Genomic DNA, 26,581 nt, shown 5'->3' with positions numbered 1-26,581 from the left:
TGGATGGACATGCATGCACACACACACACAAATGATGCTGTTGCAGTGTGCTAAAGGCAAGGGCTATTAAAGCTGAAGTTCATTCCTTACCCAAACATTCCATGTAGTAGTAGTTATCACTGTCACTTTTTCTCTCCTGCAAAGCCTCCTTTGTGGGCTTATTGCCAAAATAAAATTATGGAAGCCATGACATTAGCTGGCATTTTAAAGCTCGCTCTCTCCAGAGCTTGCTACTCTCTGTTCTGCTTCCCCAGCCAGCTGTTTGGGGCCTGTCAATGGGTGCAGTGGCACACCTGCCTCCAGCCCACATCCCAAGCCTGGGAACACACTCACACACACATTTACCCATCCCCCAACTAATGCTGCTCTTGTTTTTGAGTACATGCCTATCCCCCAAAGATGTGCAGGTGTTCCTCCTATCCACGTATCTGGAGTTGTGGTTGCTGCCTCATATGTCTTTAAAGTTTCTTTCCTTGGATTTCTCTAGTTTGGCTGAAGTGTTCGGGACACAAGAACCATCACGTTATACCCAGAGGAGAGTTTCTGATGAAGCGGACTCAAGTCCACAAAAACTTCTGCCAGAATAAACCTGCTAGTCCCTTAGGTGCCGCAAAATCCTCTGTCGATCTTGCTGCAACAGGCTAACACCGCTCCCCCTCTGGAATATTTCTGTCTAGATGTTGTCTTCCTCCCCAAACCCTGGGAATAGAAATCCATATTAGGACTATATGTATGTCATGATTTCATGTGCTCTGCACTCTGTACCCCAGTTGCTGGGGAACATGGGCAGGAAGGTGCTGTTGTGCTCATGTCCTGCTTGTGGATTTCCCATGGGCAGCTGGTTGCCCACTGTGCAAACAGAATGCTGGACTGGATGGACCCTTGGTCTGATTCAGCATAGCTCTTCTTATGACTAAATTAGTGAATTAAATAAATGTCCATATATTGACTTTGTATAAATTTACCTTTTACACTTTGGATTTCTAAAAAAAACATGGATTTTGTTGGTTTGTTTTTTGTTGCTGTGGTATTTAGATTTGACAGCGCTGGGGAAGAGAAGCGAGGGAAAAGAGGAAGACAGAAAGGGTTTATCTGCCTGTAGCGGTGGGGCAATAGTTGGAGGAACAGGCTGCTCTGCCAAGACATGTAACTTGACAATGTGTTCATGATGCCTGGTGCTGCATGTCTCTCCGGCAAGCTACATTTATCACCAGGTTTTCCTCCATAAGGGTCAGGTGCTTGTATTTCAGGGGTATTCAACCTCTTTCAGCCTGAGGGCCAAATTCAATTTCAGAGAAGCTCTTGGGGCCAAACTGCAGTGGTGGGTGGGGCCGAGGAAAATTGAGTTGGGGGGCAAAGGGGGCAGGGGCAAAATGTCAAAAAAAACCCAGCATGTTCTAATTTAAAGGTCTTACTGCCAGTAACTTAGCTTTAGGAGAGGCATCTCAACCTTTTAGAATGGGAAGAAAAAGAAAAGCCAGGAAACCATGAAATTACTGGTGATCAGGGGAAAGGGTGTGGGTTCAGGGGAAGGGGCATGGCCTGATTGAAACCCCAGCCATGAGTTTCTGCACCCCTGTTGTACTTGGTGCATTGCCAGGGGTTGCATCTTTCATGTGCAATTGCAGCAGATACTAGATTCATTGCTTACAAGGGGAACCTGGATGCTGTCTTATGCAGTCTGCCCTCTGTAGCTGAGAGCAGAGGAAAATCGGATTTGAAGGCTGCAGTTGTAATTGGCATTGTTAGGTAGTTATGCCCAGTCTCTCCTTTAAGAGTGTACACTTGGATTTTACCCTTAAAGAGTATTTCCACCAGACAGCTAAGAAATATAGGAATGATTGAGGCTTAAAGCTGCACCCTTAAGCAGCAGTCCTGAAACCACTCTTGTCCCAGCCAGTTATTTATTTATTTTCTTTGTTACAGACTAGCAGGCCCTGATGGATGTTTCCAAAAGCCCTGAGCAAAACCCCCGCTCTCCCGACGAGAACGAGGAGGAAGACGGCCAGCAGCTCTCCGAGGACGAAATCCTGAAAGAGAGTGGTTCGGAACAAGATGGAGAGGAAGGGCAGGGCACCAATTTGGGGGAAGACGAAGAAGACACGGCCAGAGTTTTGAGCCATGAGGAGGAGGAGAACCACTCAGATGAAGAGGACCACTTAAGTGAAACCAAGTCTCAGGACTCTGACAATAACGAGCAAAGCAGGGAGCTGAAATGCTCGCTGGGTGTCAAGGAGGATGAGGAAGACCAGGCTAACGACCTTGGTGATGAAGCATCCTCAGTCACTCGGGAACTGGACGAGCATGAATTGGACTACGATGAGGAGGTTCCTGAGGAGCCGGGCGCCAGTGCTGCTGACGACGAGGCTGACAAGGCCGGGGGAGAGGAGGAGGAGGAGGAGGAGAAGGGATATGACCCCCCCGAGGATGACAAAAAATCTTGCACAAAGAGTGATGACGAAAAGGATGGGCAGGAGCCTCTCAAGGAGAAGAAGAAAGAGGAAGATGGAGAAATTGATGATGGCGAGATTGACGTAAGTTCAGCTCCTTCCTGCAATCTCACCTTCTCCCCACTAACCGATTTACCTGGAAATCAGGGCCTGCAAAGCATTTTGGTGCCCCCTTCTGTTTTCTAAACCTGCATGCACTGGTAATTTTTCATCAAGGAGGCTAAATACGCATGCTGAGATCTCATGGCTATGTCATTTTTGAAATGGCTGGATACATGTGAATTTCATGGAAGGATCACTGTAGGCCTTATTGAGAAAAACATAGAAGCAAAGGAATGGTGAAATGGAGCTGCAACCAACCAGTTGAGTCCAGAGCTTATGTGCTGTGTTTCAGTGTCTGTGTTGCAGTAGAGAAAGCTTTTCCCAGCATGTTGTTTCAGTTCTTCCCTGCCCCACATTGCCAGAATTTAGCAGCAGGAGAATAGACCCCTGTGAGGTGGGCTTCTCTGTAGTTCCCTTTTTCTCAGTTATTTTAAGCATTTGTGTAGCACTTTCAGACGTTCACAGTGCTTCTCACACATCATCTTGCTATTCTTATACCAACTCTAGTACAGTAAGTCAGTATTACTGTCCCATATTACAGATGGGATAGCTGAGGCTGAGCGGGAGTGGCTTGCCTAAGGCTATGTTGGGAGTTCATAGTAGGTGAGAAACAAAACCAAGGGCTTCCCGATTTGTAGCTTAATCTCTTAGCCACTACTCTTTCTCACTCTCTCTGTTCTTCGTCAGCAGCCCTTCTCTGTTTCTTCCATTTGTCATGCAATATCCTGCATTCTCTCCTCACCTTCTCCCTGAAGTTACTACCTTGGATGCCTCAGCCAAGCCGTTCGATATATCAGTCAATTCATGTAGGGTACCTGAAGCACTACCATAAATATGACTAGGAAATGTTAAGGCCACAACTCAGAGGTAGAGCACCTGCATGTATGTAAGTGGTCCTTTGTTAAGCCCCTGGGATCTCGAGTTAAAAGGCAGTAGGGCCTCTGTCTGCCTGAGATCTTAGAGAATGGCTGTCAGTTGAAGTGGATGCTCCTTAGCTAGATCAGGGGTGTTGAACCTCAGGCCCATGGACCAAACCTGACCCTCTGGTGTTCCTCAGAGGGCCACGTCCCTTTCGCCCATCCTCTTTCTCCCAACCACCAATTCTTTGGTGGTTTCCTGGCTTTTGTGTGTCTTTTCCCCCAGTCTAAAAGATTGAGCTGCCTCTCCTAAGTCTTAGTTATTGACAGTAGAAGCTTTCAGCTACAATATGCTGACATTTGGGGTAATTTTCCCCTGCCCCTTTTGCCATTGGCCCCATCCGCCACTGAAACGCAGCCCTAGAAATTGAATTCAGCCCTTGGGCTGAAAGAGATTCAACACCCCTAGGCCAAGAATAAGACAGCTTCAGATGTTTACACTCAAATGATTAAGTTTTTAGGGTACCTGGCTTTGCATCTCCATGGAGTCTAGTGGGGCTTGTCAATTTCCAGCGATTGTCATTTGACAATTCCCTTTTATCAGCTTATGGTGGCAGGAAGCTTGACTGTGCATGCATCAGAAGGTTTGCCCGGCCCATGTATGTTCATGTAAGCTCCCTGTTTCTGCATTATGGATTGCCTTAAATCCTACCTGCTTCTGGAGAGGGATGCCAGTCAGTCTATTAAGGAGAGCATCCTAGAGGCATAACTCATCCTCGGAGAGTTTCTTAATCCGATACTTAAGCTTTCCAATTCTATGAGGCTTGCTCTGATAAATACAATATGAGGCTGCCCTCTAGGCAGCTTTCAGACATAAGCTTATGACGGGCGTCTCTGCTGTCTCGTCATGAATTTTCCTCCCGATGTTTTTCCTTCCCTCCTGCTTAAAGGTTTACAGAGAGCTGGCACACTTCTCCAGAAAGTGTTTGCTTGTGTTGCTCTGCTTGCATTTAGGCACTGTACCCAGGCACAACTGTTTCCAGACAAAGGCAGTGGGATAACTTTTCCCCCCTTGCTATTTGAATTAGTGTTGTAAGGCATTACTGCTTATGCAGGGTAAATAAATAGATTTATATTTATTAGAATTGCTTGTCAGCTGATCTGCCCAAGCCATTTACAGGCCTTCTGTGAAGGCATGGAATGTTCATGAACATTCTAACTGCTCAGAGGGAAACTGTCAGCAGTGTAATGTTGACGAGCCCATGCAGCTTCTGTGAAGAAGGTGAAAGATCAGTTTGCATTAGAGAAAACCCATGCAAAGGACAGAACCCATGCAAAACCCATGCAAAGGATTACTATTTGTAATCTGCCCAGAGAACATTAGTTATTGGGTGGGTATGTGCTAAATAAATAAATATGCTGTTGTTGGGGAAGGTGCTTTGCGAGCTATGAACCACAGTAAGGCCCGAGTGAGGAGGCAAGGGGAGTCCTCATGCATTGAACTGAGCTAACAAACCAAATCTTTAGATGTGGGTCTCTAGCAAAGTTTGACTGGGAAGTCTCTAGAATTCTCTGGGAATTGATCACTGAAGATCCTGACAGTGGTATCTTGTATCTCAGCCTTCCCCAACTTGCTGCCTTCCTGATGTGTTGGATTGCAACTCCCAACACCCACACGCAGTTGTGCTGGTTGGGGGTGCTGGGAGTTGTAGTCCAGCACATCTGGAGGGCAGCAAGTTGGGGAAAGCTGTTTTATCTGGCCTCAGAAAGCATGGCCTGCATGCACTAAAGAGAGCGGGTGGCCTTCTGGTTTGGCTGCCTCAGCTTGGTGGAACTGGTATCTCATTTGTCTTGTATCGAGCCACTTGAAAGACAGCTCTAGTTTGGCGCTTAAGGCAGCCAGTGGTCGTAAAAGCCCTGTAGACAACAGGTAACATCTGAGCCTGTGAGACAGCAATTGTGCTCCTCCCGGGAGAGGGGAGTGCAGCTGTTATGATAAATACTCAAGGCAGCAAAGTGGCAAGAAAGCAGACCACAGTTGAGAGCAAAACTGAAAGAAATGAGAAGCCTGGTATGCTTCAGCCCTAGATTTTTGTGCCTGCTTGTATTGAATAGCCTGATTGAGAAGGCGCTCAAAGGGCACTGCTGGGCTTGATCAAAGGTGTCCTTGGGAGTCCCAGCCCCACAGCTACCTGTCGAACAGTCACATAGCATCTTCCAAAGAGCTTCCTGGTGGCATGGGGTCCACCAGGAATGTTGCTGAAGGGAAGCGGCCTTCACCCAGTCCTTGTTGTCAGACCTCTTTGAAGAAACTTGAAGGAACAGACATTAAGGCCTGCTCTCTAACACAGTCCATAGAAACATACCGAGCTGTCTTAAGCCAGGTCAAACTATTCCTGCACCTGTCCTGACTTCTCCAGGGCCTCAAGCAGAGGCCTTTCCCAGTCCTCTTGCCCAAAATATTTCTTAGGTGGAGATGGCAGGGAGTGGGATTGGCATCTTCCACAGGCAAAGCATATATTCTTCCACATGCTTGTTGTAACCATCGGTTGAAACAATAAAAGCTTTATTATCATATTCTACCACTGAGCTATCCCCGCCACCCCTCTCTGCACAAAGAAAAAGTTGCCAGGGGTGGAACTTCTGCCCTTCTGCATGTAAAGCACTGGCCCATTGTTTGATTTCAGAACGATATCGCTTTTACTGTCTGATCTTTCCAGCTTAGTAATTTTGAAGGCCATCATAAAGAATGCCCAGCTTTTTTTCCCAGTCTGTTCTGCTCGAGGGTGGTTTCCCATTTTTAGGAAGAGAGTAAGAGCGCCAGGCCACATTGTGGTTCTCTCCTGTGCTTCCCAAAAGAGGGATAAAAAAGGGAGAGGGGGATGCTGCAGCAGTGAACAGTAAAACCGGTTTAACATCTTCTCTTAAAAGCTGCTTGTAACTCTGATTGCCTCTAAATTTAATAGGGTGGAACCTTATCTGCATGCCTGGCATCCTACAGATCTATGAATAGGAGAAACCCAGAAATAAAGCACTTCTGGTGTTCTGTACTAAAGTGGGAGGCAGCAGCGGGGGTCGGGAAGAAATCAGTGTTCTGTTCAAAGTGAACTTACCCATGCCAAAGTTATCTGGTGCAAATCAAGCAGTGTCTGCAGGGCTTCCTTAAAGCTTTTCGTTTTTGAAGCTTTCCTTCAGCTGTGCAGAACCTCAGACCTAGGGCTAAATGCAGGCTACCTGGGCTCCCAATCTGGCCCTTTGGGTTCCCTAGGTGACCATGCCCCTTTTCCCCAACCACCGATCATTTTGCGGTTTCTTGGCTTTTGTGCAGTTTTTCCCCATTCTCAAAGCTTGAAATCCTTAACTTCGGTGACTGGCAATAAGAGCTTTAAGCTTAAATAGGCTGTTACGTTTGGAATTTTTGGCCTCACCCGCCACTGTAGCTTTTGCCCCACCCACCACTGTAATGCGGCCCCTGAGAGTCCTCCAAAATGGAATTCAACCTCGGTCTGAAAGAGGTTCAGCACCCCTGCTTTACTTGGAATCCAGCTCATGAGTTGTTGGAGAATCTATTAAGATTTTGGCAGTGTTGCACATGTGGAGGAAAAGGAAAGGTAGCTGAGGTGAGATGGGGTACTCTGGGGGGGGCAGGGGAGATGACTAGCAAGTGAGCGAAATCGGTAGCTCTGTTAAAGCAGTGAGGCCTTCCACCTACTTTCCTACTGCCTGAACAACATCAAATGCATCTCCTGAACCTTGAGGGCTAGTAGTCCTCACAGACAGCAGAGAAAGGCAGGGGCAGGGAGAGGAAGCAGTGACAGAGACTTGGTAAGGCCTGTTGTGGCTGGCCTAAGATGGTCCACAGTTCACCTGTTGAGGAGCAGGTGGACTGAAAGTTCCAGATGGCTCTGAAAACACAACATCTTGGCCTCTTCAGTCATCTTGCTTGAAGGGTTGCCGCGAAATCGGTAGCTTTGCTGCCATAGCATCTTCTGCACTGTTAAGTACCTGCCCCTCTGTGCCTTTCAGGATGACGATCTGGAGGAGGGAGAGGTCAAAGACCCCAGCGACAGGAAAGTGAGGCCACGTCTCACCTGCCGGTTTTTTGTGAAAGGTAGGAGCTAAGGCCAAGCCATCCCTTTCCTCTTGAGCCTTCACAGAGGCAGCTGTGAGGACTTAAGTTTCTGATGCCTGGCTTCCTGAGTCCTCCCAGCTTCTGTACAGATGAACTTATCCCGGGTTGTTTCTGTCCGTTATCAAGCTGCATCAGTTCAGAGGTTCTCAAGTGTTGTCACAGTGAGTATCGTCAAAGACCGTTCACCTTTAGGGGGAGCCCTGTTGGATCAGGCCAAGGTGGGCCCATCTAGTTATTATCCTGTCTCCATTTTAGGGAAGCCCACAAGCAGGGTGTGGAAGGAGCAGTCCCCATCTAATGTTTGTCCCCGGCATCTCTGATATTCACAGCCTGCCTCTGGATGAGGAGGTTCCATTTATCTATCATGGCTAGCACCTATTTTTCTCTACATCAGAGGTATTGAACCTCAGGCCCAGGAGCCAAATCTGGCCCACCTGTGCTCCCAGTCCTGCCCCCTGGGGTTCCCCAGAGAGCCCCTTCCCCAATCCCTCTCTCTCCAGACCACCAGTCGTTTGGTGGTTTCCTGGCTTTTGTGCATTCCTTCACCCCATTCTAAAAGACTGAAATGATGCTCCTAAAATTTAGTCACTGGATACGCCCACAAAGCTCTTCAAGTAAGAGCTTTAAGCACAGTGGTGGGCAAGAGGTAGATCTCCAGATATTTTGGAGTCAACTCCCATAGGCCCCTCCCAGCATGGCCAGTAATGCTGGGAGTTGAAGTCTAAACACCTCGAGATCTACCTTCTGCCCACCCTGAGCTAAATCATGTGGGGGGGTGTTAGCCCGCTCCCCTTTTCCCCTAATCCCATCCTTTTTCGTTCCGCCCTGCCCCCATTGAAATGCAGCCCCTAAGAGCATCTCCAAAATGGACCCTGGCCCTCAAGCTGAGAGAGGCTTAACACCCCTGATCTATGTGGATCTCAACCCCCCAGCCATCACCAAGGCAGTGGGTGGAAACCAGATAGTCCCGGGCTTTTTAAGTCTGACTCTTACCTCCAGCGTTGACTTTCATACTCTTGCATTGCAGCTTGGATTTTTGAAAGTTTTTTTTTAATGTCTGTGTTTTGTTGTTATGCTGCTGTTTTGTTTATTACATAGTGTAAGGTTCCCTGGGAAAGTTTTTGAAGAGTAGGATATATTTTCTTAAAGTAAATAAACCAACTGCCAAGTCTTGAGAGGACAGTTTTGACATTGCTTTGGAAGGATCTGTTGCATATATGTAGTAGGGACTGGGAGGAGGTAGACCGGGGCAGAAGAAACTCATTTTATGACTAGGTGAACTCTGTGAATTCATAAAATCTATTTTTGAATTGGCAGCTGTAGCAAGTAATCCAAAATGTAAGAAAAACAAGAACTGTTTTTAAAAAACACACACTTCATTTCCAGTTCTGAATTGTGCTGTCACCCAATTAAAGAAATCATATGAGTTATACATGGTTGATTAAATGTCCTCCTGAGTAAAAATAATATTTCTCACTTTTTCCCTGTTTTCTGCATGAAGCCATTAAAAATTTCTGGACATTTCTTTCTGCAGGGCACTGTACTTGGGGAATGAACTGCCGGTTTATTCATCCTGGTGTGAATGACAAAGGAAACTACTCTCTAATCTCCAAGCCAGATCCTTTCTCTCCTAATGGTGCACCTCCTATTGGCCCTGGCCCTCACCCTCTGATGCCAGCCAATCCTTGGGTATAGTAGAATTACTTTCTTTTCCAGTCTTCTCATCATGGTTTAATTTTGAACGCTGAGAGGCTGACCAGGCCGCATGGCATGAAAGGCTCTACAAATACTGGGGCAGACAAGGAGCATCAAGTTGGTGTTTATAGGTCCCACACAGCTGCCTTGTGTTGATCTCCTAATGGTTGCCTGACCTGGGCAACGCAGCACCTTTTGAGTCATGTGTAGGCTGTAGCACGGTTTTGTGTGGCCTGAGGATCCTTGTTTTAGAAAATCTTGTCTCTGATGTTAGAAGAGCAGGGGTACACATAGCCCTGTACTCCTGGCCCTGACTGGAGCCACCCAAAATTCAGCCTCTGAGGGCAAGGGCATCGTTCTTGGGCCCATTATTTGAGATAACTCAGTTGTGTGTGCATACCATGACTCAGTGCAGCATCCTCATATGTTGAGGGCATGCACAGTATCACAGAACCACTGCCTGAAACTGTCATGCCACTTACTTTTATAAGCAACTCTGGGAGCCCATTCAGCTAAAGGGTTGGGTATAAATGTGATAAATCAATAATCAATAAATTAGAACTATATTAAGGCGTTTGTAGTTGCTTTCTAGAGCCATGCTGCTCTCACAAAGCAACACACAACCAAGGAGAAAGGCAAGACACAAAGATGAAAAAAGGGCCCATTAGCAAACATAAAGGATATGTTGAGAAGCTGCTCCTGGATATATAAGCTAATCACAATCTCAGGTTAAATGCAGTGTTAAAGAGGGAGATTTTCAAGCCACACCCGAACACCTATAACTCGATGCTTATGAGCCCAATCCTTGAACCACATGCTGGGAAGTATGGTGGCATATTTCCTAAAGACTTCCAAACCAGACAGTAAGGGGGAAAAGAAACCCAATTTTACTTTTCCAAGTCTCTCTTGGTTCATGTATCTAATTTTTTTTATATTCTGGGGCAGCAAGCAGGCTGCAAGACTTCACTGAGTGAGGGATGCAACCCTTCCTTGTATCCCCAGAATTGTTTCCTAGAAAGAAACTTCATAAAAGGCCTCTTAGGTCCAGTTCCATTCTCAGAATGCAACCAGCAGATTACATGGAATACACACAGAACAACATTTTGTGCCCAGAGAGCTTCAGCTATTGGTTAGTATAGAAATGTAGTTAATAAATAAAACAAGCCCTGCTTGTTTGGAGAGAGTGCAGTTGCCCATGTAAAGGAACTTTCTCAAATACTGCAGAAATGCCAAGCAGCCGGGGTAGGCTATAAACATGCAAATTTGATGCAATAAGCCTTTCTGAGTTACTTATAAAAGGTGTGTGTCTTTCAGATCAGTACTTTATGAAGGTTTTTCATTATCTATTACAGCAGCAATAGATACTAAAAGGCAAAGAAGTATAAAATTAGAACAAAAACATTTTACATTTAAAAAAAAATAACTCTCATCTCTCCTTTGGCTGGCTTGGAACTTATTGGGAAGGGTGTGGGAGAAGGCTTCTAATACGTCAACTATATCCCTGTTGCAGCCTTGGGACCCTGCAGAAAAACTGAAAATTGCTGGAAAGGGGGCATGTGTATTGATTGCTGGGGATTGCGCATACATTGAAATTTTGGCTAATGCCAAGCAGAAAAGGAACCTGAATTTGCTGCTTTTAGTCTGTTACCAAAAGCTTTAGGAAACTTATCAGAAAAGCAACCCAGCATGTCTGCCAGCTGGGACTGAGTATCTACCAAATCCATGCATGTTTTATGCCAGTTGCTTCAGTGGTCCACATATTTTTGGTCGGTCTGCCCTTCTCCTGGTCCCCAAGGTTCTACAGAAGCTTACAGGGGGGATCTTTATCTGACACTGAACTCCAGAACAGTTCTCACACAAAACTCAATGTGCAGAAGTAGCCGTTGGACCACTGTGTGTAGAGGCCACCTGATTCGGCCTCCCAGAGCCGTGGCCCAGTTGTCAGTGCAGTGGGAGGACATCTGCTCGTGAGCATGGGGCTAGGTGAAGTGGCAAAATTGGTAATCGGAGGCTCCAGCCCTCCAGTGTCCTGGAAGAGGCATCTCTGTTGTCTTCTCTGTCTCTTACCATGAAACTTTGTGAGAGGGTAGATGGAAGGAGGAACCATTGGCAAGGTAGGGAGCCACTAATAAAGATTTTGAAAGTGGCAGGCCAAGGGGAGAGTCCCCAAAACTGAAGCTGTTCAACCATGGAGGTGGAGAAGACAGCTGGGTAATTGCTAACCCCCTTCCTCCTAGCGAAGGCTTCTGTTGGAGCAGACTTTGGGGCGTGGGCCACATCCCTCCTCCCACCCTGTGCCTGACGCTGGTCCTGCCGGACATGCTCCCTTGCTAGCAGCACTTGGTGCTGTCAAGTGGATTTGGTGTAGCCTGATTGGGAGGAAAATAAAAGCGTGCATGAGATTGTTTTCTGTCAGCCTGGCTCCTGAGAGAGTGCTAAGGCAGTTTTCAATATTGAATAAATCAGTGGTGCAAACATTTGTACATCCTATCCTGAGCCCCTTGGAGAACGCAGGCTACACATTGATATGTGTACCAAACAGGTTTTCCACCCTTGACCATAAAAGACTTTAAGATAAAAGCAGTCTTTACAGTAAGAAAGTCAAATTCCTGATGGTTGTATACAGTCAGGGCCAGAAATATTGGAACAAATATAACTGTTTTGGCAGTTGGCCTCTATACCACCACATTGAAGTTGAAAGGAAACACACCCAGATGGGAGCAAAGTCAGGACTTTCAACTGTAAGTCAAGGGGTTTGACAAAAGTGGGGCACTAACCATTCAGGAAGTACAGCCAGTGGCATACACACACACCCGTCGTTGGTGGCTCATAAGTAATGGAACGAATGGCTGACAAGCGGCTGCATGGCCAGCTGTGGCCTGTTTCCTGGGCACCCCATGACCAATCAAGCAGAGAAAAGGCCTGGAGGTGGTTCTGAGTGTTACATTTGCATTTGGTAGCTGTTCACTGGAACTCCCAACATGAGGTCCAAAGAGGTCCATGCGAGTGAAGGAGGCCGAGGAAACAAAATAAACCCATCAGAGAGATAACAAAAACAGCGGGAGTGGCCAATACAACAGTTTGGAATATCCTGAAAAAGAAGGAAAACTGGCAAGCTCAGCAACAGCAAAAGGCCTGGAAGACCACGGAAGACAACTAAAGTGGATGACCACAGAATTCTGCTCATGGTGAAGAGGAACCCTTTCACAACATCTAGCCAGGTCAAAAACGCTCTTGCGGACATAGGCATGTCATTGTCAACATCTACAGTCAAGAGACGGCTTTATGAATGTAAATACAGAGGCTTCACAACAAGGTGCAAACTACTGGTAACGCTCAAGAACAGACAGGCCAGATTAGCCTTTGCCAGCAAACACCTCAAAAAGCCTGCCCAGTTCTGGAATAAGATTCTTTGGATTGATGAGACCAAGATTAACTTGTACCAGAATGATGGGAAGAGAAAAGTATGGAGAAGGAAAGGAACAGCTCATGATCCAAAGCATACCACATCATCTGTCAAACATGGAGGCAGGGTTATGGCATGGGCATGTATGGCTGCCAATGGAACCGGGTCACTGGTGTTTATTGATGACCTGACTGCTGATAAAAGCAGCAGGATGAATTCTGAAGTGTATAGGGCTATACTTTTCTGCTCAGATTCAGCTGAGTGCTGCCAAACTGATAGGACGCCGCTTCATATTGCAGATGGGTAATGACCCAAAACATACAGCAAAAGCTACCCAAGAGTTTCTCCAGGCAAAGAAGTGGGATGTTCTTCAATGGCCAAGTCAGTCACCTGAGCTCAACCCAATAGGCCATGCTTTTCCCTTACTGAAGACAAGACTGAAGGCAGAAAGACCCACAAACAAGCAGCAGCTGAAGGCAGCTGCAGGAAAGGCCTGGCAAAGCATCTTGAGGGAGGAAACTCAGCATTTGGTCATGTCCATGGGTTCCAGACTTCAGGCAGTCATTGACTGCAAAGGATTTTCATCCAGGTATTAAAGGCGACCCTTAAGTTTGAAATGATGTTGGTTTGTTCCATTACTTATGAGCCACCAATGATTGGGGGGGGGGGGTATGCCACTGGCTGTACTTCCTGAATGGTTAGTGCCCCACTTTTGTCAACCCCTTTGAATTACAGCTGAAAGTCCTGACTTCGCTCCCATCTGGGAGTGTTTCCTTTCAACTTCAGTGTGGTGGTGTACAGAGGCCAATTGCCAAAACAGTTATCCTTGTTCCAATATTTCTGGCCCTGACTGTATTAATATAATTTTTACCATTGGCAAATTCAATTAACTTCCCAAGTGCCACCAAAATGGAGGTGATGGGCAGAAAGAGTCATACTTTGTTAGAAAGGGACAGTGGACATAATGAAAATGCATGTCACCTCATTCTGGGATCATCATCCTTTTCTCCTTTCTGACAGGGAGGGCCTGTAGTTGATGAAATCTTGCCACCGCCGCCACCAGACCCTCCAGCAGAAAGTGCTTGGGAACGAGGACTCCGTCATGCTAAAGAGGTAAATACAGCTTGGGCACAAACACAGCAGGGAAAATGCTATGAAGCTGCTTTACAAAGGCATTCAGACTGTTCTCCAGACCAGCACTTGGAGGATTAGGAATGAGCAGGCATAAACCTCAGGCTTGCATGCTCTTTCCTCCCTCTTCTGGGCATGATGGAATGCAACAAGAAGCTTCCAATCATGGATTGCAGCAAATAATTATTTCCCCCATCCAGACAGGATGGGTAACAGTGGTTTCTGGCAACTTGCAGTTGAAAGACCTTTCCTCGCACCCTGGAGTTAGGGAAAGACTGTTGGCGTACATTGCCAAGTAGTGTCTGCTCTGGACTGGCAGTCACTCTCCATGTTTACCACACGTGATCCTTCCCAGCCTTGCTACTTGACATGCTTTAGATGGAGGTCCGGGGGCCATTTTTGTCCCCCTGTGACACACACCCAATGGATGCTGCACAGGCTACGGGGCACCCTAGAAAAAATATTAAATGGCAACGTCCGTAGTGCTACAGAGTGTGGAAAGAGTCAAATTTAGCTTGTTTGCAAGCTAAATGTGACACTTTTGGTGGCTACCTATGGCTAACTTTTTTTTTTCTGCCGGCAGCAGGGGCTGCACTGGGGGGGCAGCAGGATCTACATGTTGCCCAACCCTGTGCGAAGGACTGGACTTGGCACCTTTGTGCGTCAAGCACATGCTCTGCCATTAAGCTATAGCCCTTTACTGTAGTAAGCAAGTTTCCCCAGTGACATGCAAGCATGTCACATTCAGCACAACCTCTTTTTTTCAGTTTTTGAGCAAGTTCCCTAGGAAACCCTGTTTAAATATTTACTTGACCAAAAAACATTACATTTCTCAAAAAGCCAAGGTAGCTACGCAGGCCACTCTTCGAAACAGAAAGCCACGAAAACGTCAGCTAATGTCACTTGTGTCCTAGTCATCATGAGGTCACTGGCTGATGCAGTCACTGGCCTGCGAGCCTGCATGGTCAGGTCAACAGATGCCATACCCAGTCCTGTGATTGTGCAGAGGCTGATGGACTGATTTTTGTACAGCCTGATGAAATTGACTAGAGCGCAATCTCAAGCTTTCAAGAAGCAGTTAGTAGTGCAGTTGCAGAGTGAAAAAACAAGCACTCTAATATTTTTTTTAAAAACAACACCAGCAGAAGGATAGGAAGCATTTTGGTGTATCAGTTTATATTTTAATTACTTAATTTGCATCTTTGGTGACATTTATTGGAGGCCACTTGGTTAACGGTGCAGTCCTGTATTGATAAGTCGCAGCCTCCGAACTCAGAGGTTGCCGAGCATCAAATGCAGGGAAGCCAGAGCACAGAGGCAGTCTTTGCCTCCACACTCCAGCTGCCCTGTATGTCTGCTCGATGGGTGGTTTCGCCTGTCTAGCAGCAGTGCTTCAGAGCCAGAGGGAAGGTGGCTGAGGCAGCCATAGGATTCAGTGTAAGGCAGCTGCCCCAGGCCGCACCCCGCCCCTGGGAATGCCCCCTTTCTCTGGTCTCAGTGCTCTGTTTACCGAGCGTGAAGAGGTAGCCAGTGTGGTTCTCTGTGCTGGCTACAAGGAGGAGGAGGTGGGGAGTGTGTCTTCCTGGCTATGAGGTCAGAATCAGAAAAACAAACAATTCTTTGTTCCCCCAGATGCTGTCTAGGGCCATAGGATTGCTCTCTAAAACTATATAAGTCATACATCCAGGGCCAAACTACAAGCTTTGATAAATACGGTTGTTTAAAGCATGGCTGCTTTAATTTGAAGAAAAAGCAGCCCTGGGCCCTGATCCAGAATTGGGAGCCCATGCTGGTTTCCTGCTGAAAATGCCCTTCCCCAGCTGCTTTTTGCCTGTTTGCAGTAAACACTACCTTTATGGATGAAGCACCCTGGCTTGTGTTCAGCAGGAAACCTGTCTGTGGCCCCAATCCAGCCAATCTGTGGCTGCTTTTCTTCAGAATAAAACTGCATGGTTTAAGCATGCTTTTTTAAAAGTGTGTTTATCGCAAGGTGTAGCTTAGCCCTAACCAATGAGATGAGATTCTGTTGCGCTGGTTCTAAAAAAGGAATTCTTGTCCCTGATCAGCCTTCTCCAACCTGGTGCTCCAAGTACATTGGATTCCAACTCCCGTCATTCCCAGCCAGCATGGTCATTGACCATGCTAGCTAGGGGACGTTGGGAATTGCAGTCCAACACATCTGAAGGGCACCAGGTTGGGGAAGACTGTTCTAGCTGCTTAAAAGCTAGAGGTGTTAACATTTCTTCAGTGATTCAGATCCAAGGGGGCCCCTTAAGGGCTTTTCGGCCTCTTTTCTAGACTGACTGCTCTTGCACTCTTAGGTGTTGAAAAAGGCCACCATGAGGAAGGAGCAAGAGCCTGACTTTGAGGAGAAACGGTTTACAGTGACCATCGGAGAAGACGAGCGCGAATTTGACAAAGAGAATGAATTTTTCCGGGACTGGAACTATCGCATCACTCGAGAAGTCCGGGACTCAACGTAAGCGCTGCTCAGATCATGTCACTCTGTGCTGTGGAGCAAGGGCTCAGCTCCAGCAGGGAGGGATTCCTGTTAATGCTCACCACTTCCCTTAGCTTTCTTCTGCGAGCCATGGTGCCGTCCAGCAGAGGGCAGTGTTGGCCTACTGACCGATTGGTCAGAGCGCTCAAATTCCCGTTCACACCTCCGAACACAAACACGGGCACTTTCTTTTCCCTGGGAAAAGCTCACATTTCCCAAACATGCATTCAGAAAATGCACATGCACCCTTTTCTAAATGTACCCTTTTAAAATATCTGCATTTTCATGCATTAGTCTATGGGGAGAAGCGCACATTTAGGTGCGTGCGTTTAAAAAATGTGCCCTTCTCCCATTCGAACGGAAAGATCAAGGCCACCATGAGGAAGGATCAAGCTTGGAGGTGGAACTGAGAATCTGGACGAGCTCCAGCCTCGCTGATTCCCCCTTCTCTGATAGTGACTGGATGGCAGCGCACGTTCCCTAGTCGCTTCAGCAAGTGCCTTCAAGAGCCTGCCTGCCTGCACTGTGGGGCTCCTTTCCTCACCACTCAGAGGTACACATGTGAAGTGGGAAGACCGTGTGTTTTTCAGCACCTGTCTTGTGTTTACAGCCCCACTGCAAACAGCCACGACCTTTTGTTGGTCTGTCATGTGAAAACGTGTTGCTAAAGCAGGTGCGCACTCCTGCTCCCCACATGCAATTCCCCGTGTCATCTCTGCTTCTTGGAGGGGTGTTTTTTGTGGGGGTTTTGCATGGCTATGTTCCAAGGTGGGCCCAACCACTCACAAATTAGGTCAGGCAAACATCTCCAGAGATCAACAGCTGTGAGTGGGCTGGTGTGTACAGATCACAGTTGTGGTTGGCATGACCGCCGATCCCCAGCCATCATGAGTCACCCCAATAGATCAATAGCTCCTAGGCTTTAACCTACTTAGTGTGGGCAATGCATTGAGCGAGGGGCCCCTAAGTTGGTAAAGCAAGGAGAGTTCTTGTAAAACTCTGCATGATGGAATGATGACCTGTAGACAAGGGCTGTGTCTCTTCCTTGCTTGCTCAGTTGCACCAAACAAAAGTGCAGAACTTGGCATCATGATAATCTCGGGAGTGCTTGTATATATCTAAATCAAGATTCTGGTCCCTATGGCTATGCAAATAATATTGATTTTCAGTTGCTGAATCATTGAAAACCTGCGGGAGGAGGGCTTGACCAGGGCTGCAATAGTCAAGGTGGTTGTTGGGAAAGCTTTGGAGTTCAGTGTTCCCCCTGCTCCTTCTTGTGGCCATGAAAAGCAAAATGAATTCTGCAAAGATGCACCTTTTTCTTGTTTTGCATCATTTCTTTTGGATGCACAATTCAGCTTTTCTTTGCCTATAGGTAGAACTTTTTTAAAGGTAAGGTTGGCATGCAGTAGAGATGGGGCCTTCTCCGTGGTGGCCCTAAATCTTTGGAACTCCCTGTTAGTCAGCCTACGTCTTGCCCCTTCAACTCTGGCATTTAGACAGCTCTTGAAGAGCTTCCTCTTTAAGGCTGCCTTTGATTCCATAAGTGGGCAGAATGACTTCAGAATTAATTTCTCGTCATCCGTTCTGATGTGATCACCTTGTTGTTCGCTATTTCTGTATGCCACTTTGGGAGGGCATAACCACAAAAAGCAGATTAAAAGTATTTAAAATAAATAAATATATTCAAAATTGTATTAAACCCCTCCCCCAGTGTGACGTAGTGCAAAATTTTCTGTAGTGGAAAATGTTCCACTACTCACAATATATATACAGCACACAAAATTAACATGGTGGACTTCTTTTTCCAGTTTTGTTTATTAACAGCGGAATCCTCTTCCCACTTACCTTGGAATAAGCCTCATTGAATTCTGTGGGACTTACTTTTGAGTAGACATGCATAGAATGCACTGTAAATATGTCAGATGTGCTAAATCCAATCTCGGTTATTTTAGGGCATTGGGGATCACATTACTGCCCTTCAAAGAGTTGATTTTTTAAATGATTTTATCTTGCATTGAGATTAACTTGTGATGTGTGAAGATGGCTTACTTCATTCATCGTCTTTTTTTCTCCCCCCTCCCCTTCCTTGAAAAACTCCAGTGAGGTGGACATCAAAGAGAACATTAATTATGGGTAAGCATCCCTAATCTCCCTTGTGCTCACAGCTGGGCAATGTTGCTTTCATTTTGATCCCTTGCAGTTTTTAGGAATTCTTAGGTCAATACCAGCCGTTGCATAAGGCTTGGCTTCCAGTTGACCAGTTCTTATTAGTGCACATTCTTGTTTGGAGGCTGTCAGGTGTTGGCAAAGTCGTGTAAAAGTTTACAGTAACCGCAGTGCTCCTAAGTGGTTAAATGCATAGAACCATAGAGTTGGAAGGGGCCATTTAGGCCATCATATCCAACCCCCTGCTCAGTTCAGGAATGTAGGTGTACAGTTTTTGGTGATATCTCCTCAAGGAAGGGCGTGGTGGCCGTGGCAGTGCTTCAGTCTTCTCTCTTACCAAATACTTTAATTCATCAAACTCCCTCTGTTTTTATTATCACTCAGTCCAATGACTGGGGATACCGTTTCACAGTCTGCATCTTTTGTGGAAAGCCTCATGCTTTTAACTGTGCTATTTTGCAAAAGGAATACAGCAGTTTCGATATTTGGCCATGTCTTTTCTTTTAAGTCTTTCCTAGGGTTTCACCCACCTAATTTAAAGAGATCTCAAGTTGATACACTTACGAATCATATGGGTTTTAGTTGACTAATTTTATTTAATTTAAAATTATGTTTAAGCTGCCCTTTAAGGGTAGAATCCTCTGGATCAGTTGATTATACTTGCATATGGGTAAAAACAATAGCTCTGAAGCAAGAAGCATATTTTGTTTTTAGAGGATGCACTTGAGTATTGTAGCAAGCATTGTCGTAGAAGAGGAATCCCCCTGCTTTGTGGGAGACAAAGAAAAATGGTGCCCTGCCCTCTGCAGTTTTTATCAACACATGTACTAATTTAAAAAACATGATAAACCAAAGGAGAAGTTTCCCCCAAAAAACACAGTCCGTACAAAAGATAAAGAAAGGAACCAAATAGTTATAAAGTGGGCATAATTCTGGTACTAAAATATACATATAGTCCATTTGTTATAAGACAACAATTACAATTGTTGTCCTTGGTGGAACAGTTGTTATTTGTTTGCGAAAATTTCTAACCACAGAATTTGTTGGGGTTCTTTTGTTGTTCTTATTGCCCTGAGCAAAGCTTCAATGTGGGAGACAAAACAAATCTCTAACCACAGAGTTTATCGGTGTTCTACTGTTTTTTCCTTTGTTGTTGTTGTTGTTCAGTCGTTAAGTCGTGTCCGACTCTCCGTGACCCCATGGACCATAGCACGCCAGGCCTTCCTGTCCTCCACTCTCTCCCGGAGCGTGCTCAAGTTCATGTTTTTTTCTTACTGCCCCACAAAGAGCTTCAGTGAGGGAGACCAAACAGATGTTCACAGACAAGTGGTGGATATGGCCAGCTGCTCCACTCTGGCCATATCCACCCACTCATCTGTGAACCCTCAGTAAACCTCGAAGCCTTCCCCTCTGGCCTGTTGAGATTCTGCCTCAGAGGTGCAGGCCCTCAAGCCTGGGGATCAAATATGAGTTCCAGGAGTTCCAGTCCGTCCTTCCAAGGTTCCCCAGAAGGCCCCACCTCCTTTTTTCCAATTGTTTGGTAGTTTCCCAGCATTTGTGCAAATCTTGAAATGCCTCTGCTAAGTTGCACAGTTACTGGCAGTGAGAGCTTTAAGCTAAAATAGGCTGGTGTTTGGGGCCTATTTGCCTTTGGCCCCGCCCACCACTGGTATGCGGACCCTGAGAGCTTCTCTGAAATGGAATGTGGCCCTCGGGCTGAAAAAGATCCTCCACCCCCTCTGTCTCTTTCCCTCCCTTAACCAGTCCCTTGCACCTTTCTGAGATTCTTCCAATAGCTGAGGCAAACCCAGTTCTAGCCACCATATTTCCTAAGGATAACGTGCACATATGCCCATTTGGCAGTTGCTGGCATATTTGATGTGAAGTCACCATTTTTTTTAACACTGTGCATGAGTACCCATGCACGTTATCTTTAGGAAACATGGCAGCTGGGCCTGGGGCTCTGGGCAAGAGCAGAGGATACATGGGAAAAGCGATGCCTCCCTTAACATGGGTAGTGAATATGGTTTTTTCCCAGGGTGATCCCGTGAGCAGGAGCCTGTTAGATCATCCCTGAAAAGTCAACATGGCTAACCTTTTCCCTGAGCCTCTTGTGCTCACACAATCATGTCAAACAGTAATCATGTGCTAAGCATGACCCTGGATTCAGTTCTTGCTTTTAACCAGTGATTTGCTGAATAGGGTGGTTCTGGTAGTAATTAATTGGAACAGCATGCAATGGTATTTAATATAAACCCCTTCTTTTGATTCCTCTGCAGGCTTGATCCATATACGGATCCTTATTATGATTATGAAATAGAACGCTTCTGGCGAGGTGGGCAGTATGAGAACTTCAGGGTACAGTACACAGACCCCGACCCATACCGGAACTACAGACTGAGTAAGGTAAGTATATGCGCCTTCATAGACTTCCTCTTCTGATGGACTGATGTGCCTGTTCTGCAGTGAGTTGATTCAGATAACTAATTTGGCCCCAGTGTAGATGCTGTCTGCAAGTCTCTGCCCCAGCTTCTTGTTACCTGAGTGCCATGTTCGCCACATGTCTGCATCCCATTCAGCTCCAATTACCTTTGAAATGCAGAATCGGCCCATGGTGCTGGCCTCAGGAGTCACCATATGCACCCCTCTTGCGTGGTTTCTACATCTCTTGCATTACTGGAGCAGGCTGAGGAGGGGTGCCGCCATGCTGCTCAGGTGATTAAGGACCAGTGATGCGGAGTGGAAAATTTTCCAAACTGGAAATTATTTATTTTTCCATGGAGATGTTCTCCGTTTCATAAGTTCATTGGCAAGAATGAATGGATGTCAATTGCAATTGCAACATTAGGCAAGCTTGACAGTTTCAAAGTTGTAATTAATGTTTCCAGTGATTATCCCTGGCAAGTATGTGAGAGAATATGTATGTGTCATTGAAATGCATGAATGTCTCAGTATAAAATGGAACTAATAAGTAGCAGCAGCAAACTGAAGGTGCCCCCGCAGCCTTAGTGGAAGAGAACTGAACTCTGTTGAAATAGAAGAGTTGTCATCAACATATGCACAGTTCTTTGGATTGCTAAAAAAATAATAATGTGTCAACAGTTTTCAGTACCTTACTTTTTTCTTAAATTTGAACAATGTAAGGGACGAGTACATGTTATTGTCTTTAAATTTTGGCAAGTATTCCAATAAAAAAATCTACATCATATAACATTTAAATCACGTTAAATATGCTTTAATTTTTCCCCTCAAATATTTCAGGTCAAATATGTGTGGTATATTAGGACAAAACATTAACATGGGCTCCTTTTTTTAGCTTTGTTGTTTATTAAATGCAAGTAAAATAAACATGCTAAATTAGATCTCTCTAGGGCAGGGGTGGGCAACTTGTGGCCCTCTGGAAGTTTTTATTTTATTTTATTTGCAATTATAACAGAACAAAAGGGGGAAAGCTGCAAGTAACACCAATAGCAAAAACATAAGAAAAACCAGAATAAAAAGCATATCCAATTACAACTGTTCACAACACCATTGATTTTTTTAAAAAAGTTTTGACACTTCTGTTTCAAATATACATGTTAATATAAGCAGACTTACTGCGCTTGCTGCATTTGAACACTTATCTTACAGTCGTCAATTTCATCTGGATGCTTATTTAAGCATGTGGTCTGCCCTCCATAAGTTGTTGTAGAACAACTCCCATAATCCCTCACCATTGGCCATGCTGACTGGAGATGATGGGAGTTGGAGTCCAGCAACATCTGGACAGCCAGAGGTTCCCCACCCTTGCTCTAGGGCAGGGGTACAGAACTGTTTCAGGGTGAGAGGCAGAATTGCTCTTGACCCTGCACCCCACAGACTGGATGATGTCAGGGGGCATGGCCTCTCCCCTGATGTCACCCCCTTTTTTCTTTGTTGGCAGGAAGAATGAGACCCAGCCCTCACCACCTCTCATCCCCATTGCTACCTCCCATCTCAGGGGAAGTAGCAGTGGTCCAGATTGGGGTGCCCTACAGGTTGGAGATTCCGCACTCCTGCTTTAGGGCGTCAGAAAATGTTCTGATGGAAATTACCATCAGGAAATCTGAAATTTTTCAGAAAAACCCATATCGCTATTACAGACTGGCCCTCTCTGTGCTGAGAATCCAGTGGAATGAGATTGTCTGGAGGGCTCCAGTGTATAAAGTGTGGCTAGTTGAAGTGTTTAAAATGTCTTGTTACGTTACTGAAGACATGTAAAATATGAATATGTGGGCAAAGCTCTTAACATGGTTTAACTTTTATTTCACAAGGAAAGGGAAAGAGAGCGGGAGAGGGAGAACCGACAGCGTGAACGGGAGCGTGAGCGGGAGAGGGAGCGCGAGCGGGAGAGGCGGCAGAGAGAGAGGGAGCGCGAGAGGGAACGAGAACGTGACAAGGAGCGCCAGAGAAGGAAAGAAGAATGGGAGAGAGAGAGGGAGCGTATCAAAAGGGATGAGAAGGACCGGCAGCACAGAGACCGCGATCGGGACCGGGACAGAGAGAAAGAGCGGGAGAAGGAGAAAGAGAAGCCGAAACCTCGATCACCGCAACCTCCAAGGTACAGGCTGCGCTTTGTTTCATGCTGATGATGATCTGGCAGGGAGGATGTGAGGCTTGGTAGCCTGTTGGCTGGACTCTCAGAGATGCTGCTGTTACATGAAGCAGAACATGTCAGTTCAAGGAACAGCTTTGGTAGCCCATTAAAGGGCAGGGCAAGGAAGTCTGATTTGCAGTCTTGCTTGCTCCTGCTAAACAAAAACGAAGAAATAGAAGTGTGCTGTGTTTGATTCAGGCCTCTTCTTTGAGAACTTTGCATTGCAAACGGCTCTGAAATTGTGTTTTTGAGTACTTTTAGGTGGCATGGGCTGTGAAATCTGGTCAAAATGGAGTCTCTCGAGACTCCCTGCCTGAATTGTTGTTAAAAGCAAGGTGTTCAGCTCACTTGACTTCTGTTTCCTTCCACAGTAGTTTTGCTGTGTGTCATATTGACAGACTCATCCTTCCCTCACAGTTAGAACATTCAGCAGCAAGATTCTGCGATCACAGACATTCAGCCAATAGGTGGTGGGGTTTGGGTTCACAAGCGACATGCAACAGTACCAGTAGGGATCAGAAAAAACAGCTGTAAGGCTGGAAACCAAAATCAAAAAAGGAGCAGCTGCCCCAGTTGAATTCCCAACATGTTTCAACACAGGCCTTTATCGAGGGAATTGCAAACTCTTAGAGACTTTTCTGGAGGATTCCCTCTCCCTTACTTCTCCCTCTCCCTCGCTTCTTCCAAAGAAGTGTCTTCTTTGGAAGAAGTAGGGGAGAGGGAATCCTCCAGAAATTCCCCAGTTGGGAATTCAACTGGGGCAGCTGTTCCTTTTTTGATTTTGGTTCACAAGCGACATCCAGTTTCGAGGATAAATCGAGGATTTATTTGCAGTTTAGCTACATGCATGAATTGGCACTTCTGTTGCTTCGGTTTTTATATCTTGTTTTGTTAAACTGGAAAGGTTGTCTGGTGCTGCGGTAAAGAACACAAATGAATTTGTCCCATCCGTTCCCCCCGTCCACCTTCCAAGGTTACCAGTCCTCCCTTCTTTCCAGGCTCTAGTAGCCACTTAATCTCTTCCTGCCCTTCCCCCATTCTTCTTCCACTCCCGTTCCTGCCATGAAACTCCACATAGACAGGATTTGGCATTGTAAGTAACTTGGATGAACCCGCATTCAGAACTGGGCATATTTTGGGAAGCTAGGGCTTCTGTTGGTTTTATTGCCACGTGCACACAGACTTCGGCAGATTAAGAGGCAACGGGAAAGAAGGATCAGACTTCTCCAAAAGGCACACCGCCTCATGTTCGCCCAGAGCATTCGTCATGTAGTCACATCTGGCCATAGACTTTATTTCTTAAACTTGGACAGCATTTCTCTTAACCTATGCAGCTCACTGCACATGAGTGGACATGTGACGTGGGGGTCTGGACCACAAGAATTGCACCCAACATCCCTACTTTTATGGTCCCTCTCTGCAGTTCTTGCCCTCGAGTTTCACTACTGGCCTGATTGGCTTCAAGAGTTGATGTAAGTTGTCAGGAAAGCCTCATGTGTCCCAACTACCTCTTCACTGTCATTATATAACTCACCCAGGTGATGAATAAGTAGGTGAAGTAAGGTTGATGTAAGACTGAAATGTACACAGATTGCTAAAAGCTGAGTTTCCCCAGCTTCCCAATTGCTATTTTGAAGAAGCAGGCCCCGTTCCCTGTTGCAAGGAAATACATTCTTCTCTCCCTGAAGCATCCGGATGCCAGTTTCCCACACTTGCCACTAGCAGCCTAGCATCAGTTCACCTTTATTTCCTCGTTATGGTTCAGCTGCTTTTTGTATAGAATTCAAAATGAAGGATGTGAGATCCGTTTTGTGGATAACCAGGGGTATATCCATGGTGTTGCTTGGGATATAAAGGGGCATGTTGCCAGTGGAGGTGACCATTCAACCACACAACCATTGCTGTTGGCTGAAATTACTGTTTGTGGATGAAGGATCAAGGATATATTTGTAAGAAGGCTACTAGTTATGATGGCTATATATTCCCTACTATTGGAGGCAGTATGCTGGGGAACATTAGACAGCAGGTGTAGTTGCATTTATGTCCTTCTTGAGGGCTTCCCATTGGGGCATCTGGTGACCACTGTGCAAATAGAATGCCTGACTAGATGATCCTTTGGTCTGATCCAGCAGGGTTCTTAAGAAATACCTTTGGGCTCTTCAGTTAGAGCAGTGGAATTCCAGTAAAACGTATGGTTTTTGGCTGGGTGGCTTCACCCAACAATTTCTCTACTAGCTCTGCGGTGACTGCTGCTAAATTGAAATACTGGAATAAATTGGGAGATGTGTTTATCTGACTTTGTTGGGCTAATTGTAAAATGAGCTCTTTGGTTTCCAAATGATAAAAATTGAAACATGAATATGAGAAGTATCTGTTGGAACGTTTAGAAGCCCTATAAGAACCTTTGCCTTTGTAAAATTGGATTGAATGAGGCATGCAGTTCTGGAGGATATGTTATAGGGATGGTTATAACACTCTGACGCACTGCATTCCTGGGGCTGAAGTGGTTCCTCTTGCTGCACAGTCCTCTGCGTGTTGACTTGGACATTAAGCCACTGTGTATTCAAGGGAGCTTACTCCCAAGTAGGTTTGTATACAGTTGCAGCCTCAGACTGCAATCCTATACAAGCCTACTTGGAAGTAAGCTCCCTTGAATTACAGTGTGGCTTAATGTCCAAGTAAATGCGCTCAGGATTGCACTGTTAAGTGTGTGTTTATTGTACCATTTGTAATCAACCTGTCTCAGATTTTAGATCATTCAACAAAAAACGCCCCAGGCTTTTATTTGCCAAAAGCAAGAGGAGAGAATAACAAGGAAAGTAGCTCTCTTCGCTTTTGCGGCATCAACAGCAGAACTACGTCAATCTTCTCTGCAAACCTATGTAGAAGATTGCCATATCTGAGGATTTTATTATGTTCTCTCTGTTCATGAAAGTTTGTTTTTACTGATGCTATATGGTCCATGTTTAATTTGTTGTTATAGCCTCTTCAACAGTGTTATGACGCTCTTAGTTCTGACCCATGATCAAGACAATCTTTTCCGCTCCTTGACTTCTAATTATAGATGTTAGATCTTAATTTAGCCTTCAAAGAAGAGCCTAATCTGGAGGTTTGTTTAATGTGTAGCACCTTTAGAAATTCTTCATGTTTAACTAGCCGGCTTCTTCCTTCCAGTGGGAGTGACTTCACATTAATTGAGTGTATTTATAGACTCCTGTGCTTTCCCTCATCGTTAAATCCTGGCTCAGCTCTTGGCAACTCCAGCCTCTTGCGTAGTTTTGGGCTGATGCTGTCCAAATGTTCACATGACTTGGTGAGAGGCTTCCAGGTCTGAAATACCTCCTCCAGGTGGCTGCCTCCAGTCCTTCTGTGCAACAGATTTGCCTTGCACTACTATCCTGGCAGAAGGTCTAAAATTCCAGTCTTTGGCCCAAACGAAAGGAAGCAGCACATGCCTAGTGTTAAATATGGGCTTCCCAAAAAGCTTTTTTTTTAAACAAAATGAAACAAACAAAACATGTATT

The 26,581-nt window shown here is 45.8% G+C and overlaps 1 protein-coding gene across 6 annotated transcripts in view; it reads left to right on the top strand.

The window, feature by feature from the left end:
* ZC3H18 (zinc finger CCCH-type containing 18) overlaps positions 1-26,581 on the top strand; it is a 72,607-nt gene that overhangs the window by 5,451 nt on the left and 40,575 nt on the right. For all 6 annotated transcript variants that reach the window (XM_084812784.1, XM_084812780.1, XM_084812785.1 and 3 more), the window contains exons 2-9: positions 1,927-2,534; positions 7,436-7,520; positions 9,076-9,230; positions 13,663-13,755; positions 16,095-16,252; positions 18,377-18,409; positions 20,722-20,848; positions 22,735-23,021. In XM_084812784.1, the coding sequence (XP_084668910.1) occupies positions 1,941-2,534; positions 7,436-7,520; positions 9,076-9,230; positions 13,663-13,755; positions 16,095-16,252; positions 18,377-18,409; positions 20,722-20,848; positions 22,735-23,021 (1,532 nt within the window). In that variant the 5' untranslated portion in view covers positions 1,927-1,940. The remainder of the gene's footprint in view (positions 1-1,926; positions 2,535-7,435; positions 7,521-9,075; positions 9,231-13,662; positions 13,756-16,094; positions 16,253-18,376; positions 18,410-20,721; positions 20,849-22,734; positions 23,022-26,581) is intronic.

This window comes from Heloderma suspectum, chromosome 8 (assembly GCF_057233095.1).
Source record: "Heloderma suspectum isolate Gila_16-S chromosome 8, 16-S_ref, whole genome shotgun sequence".
NCBI lineage: Eukaryota > Metazoa > Chordata > Lepidosauria > Squamata > Helodermatidae > Heloderma > Heloderma suspectum.
The sequence above is the reverse complement of the archived record's forward strand: the minus strand, read 5'-3'. Positions and strand labels throughout refer to the sequence as shown.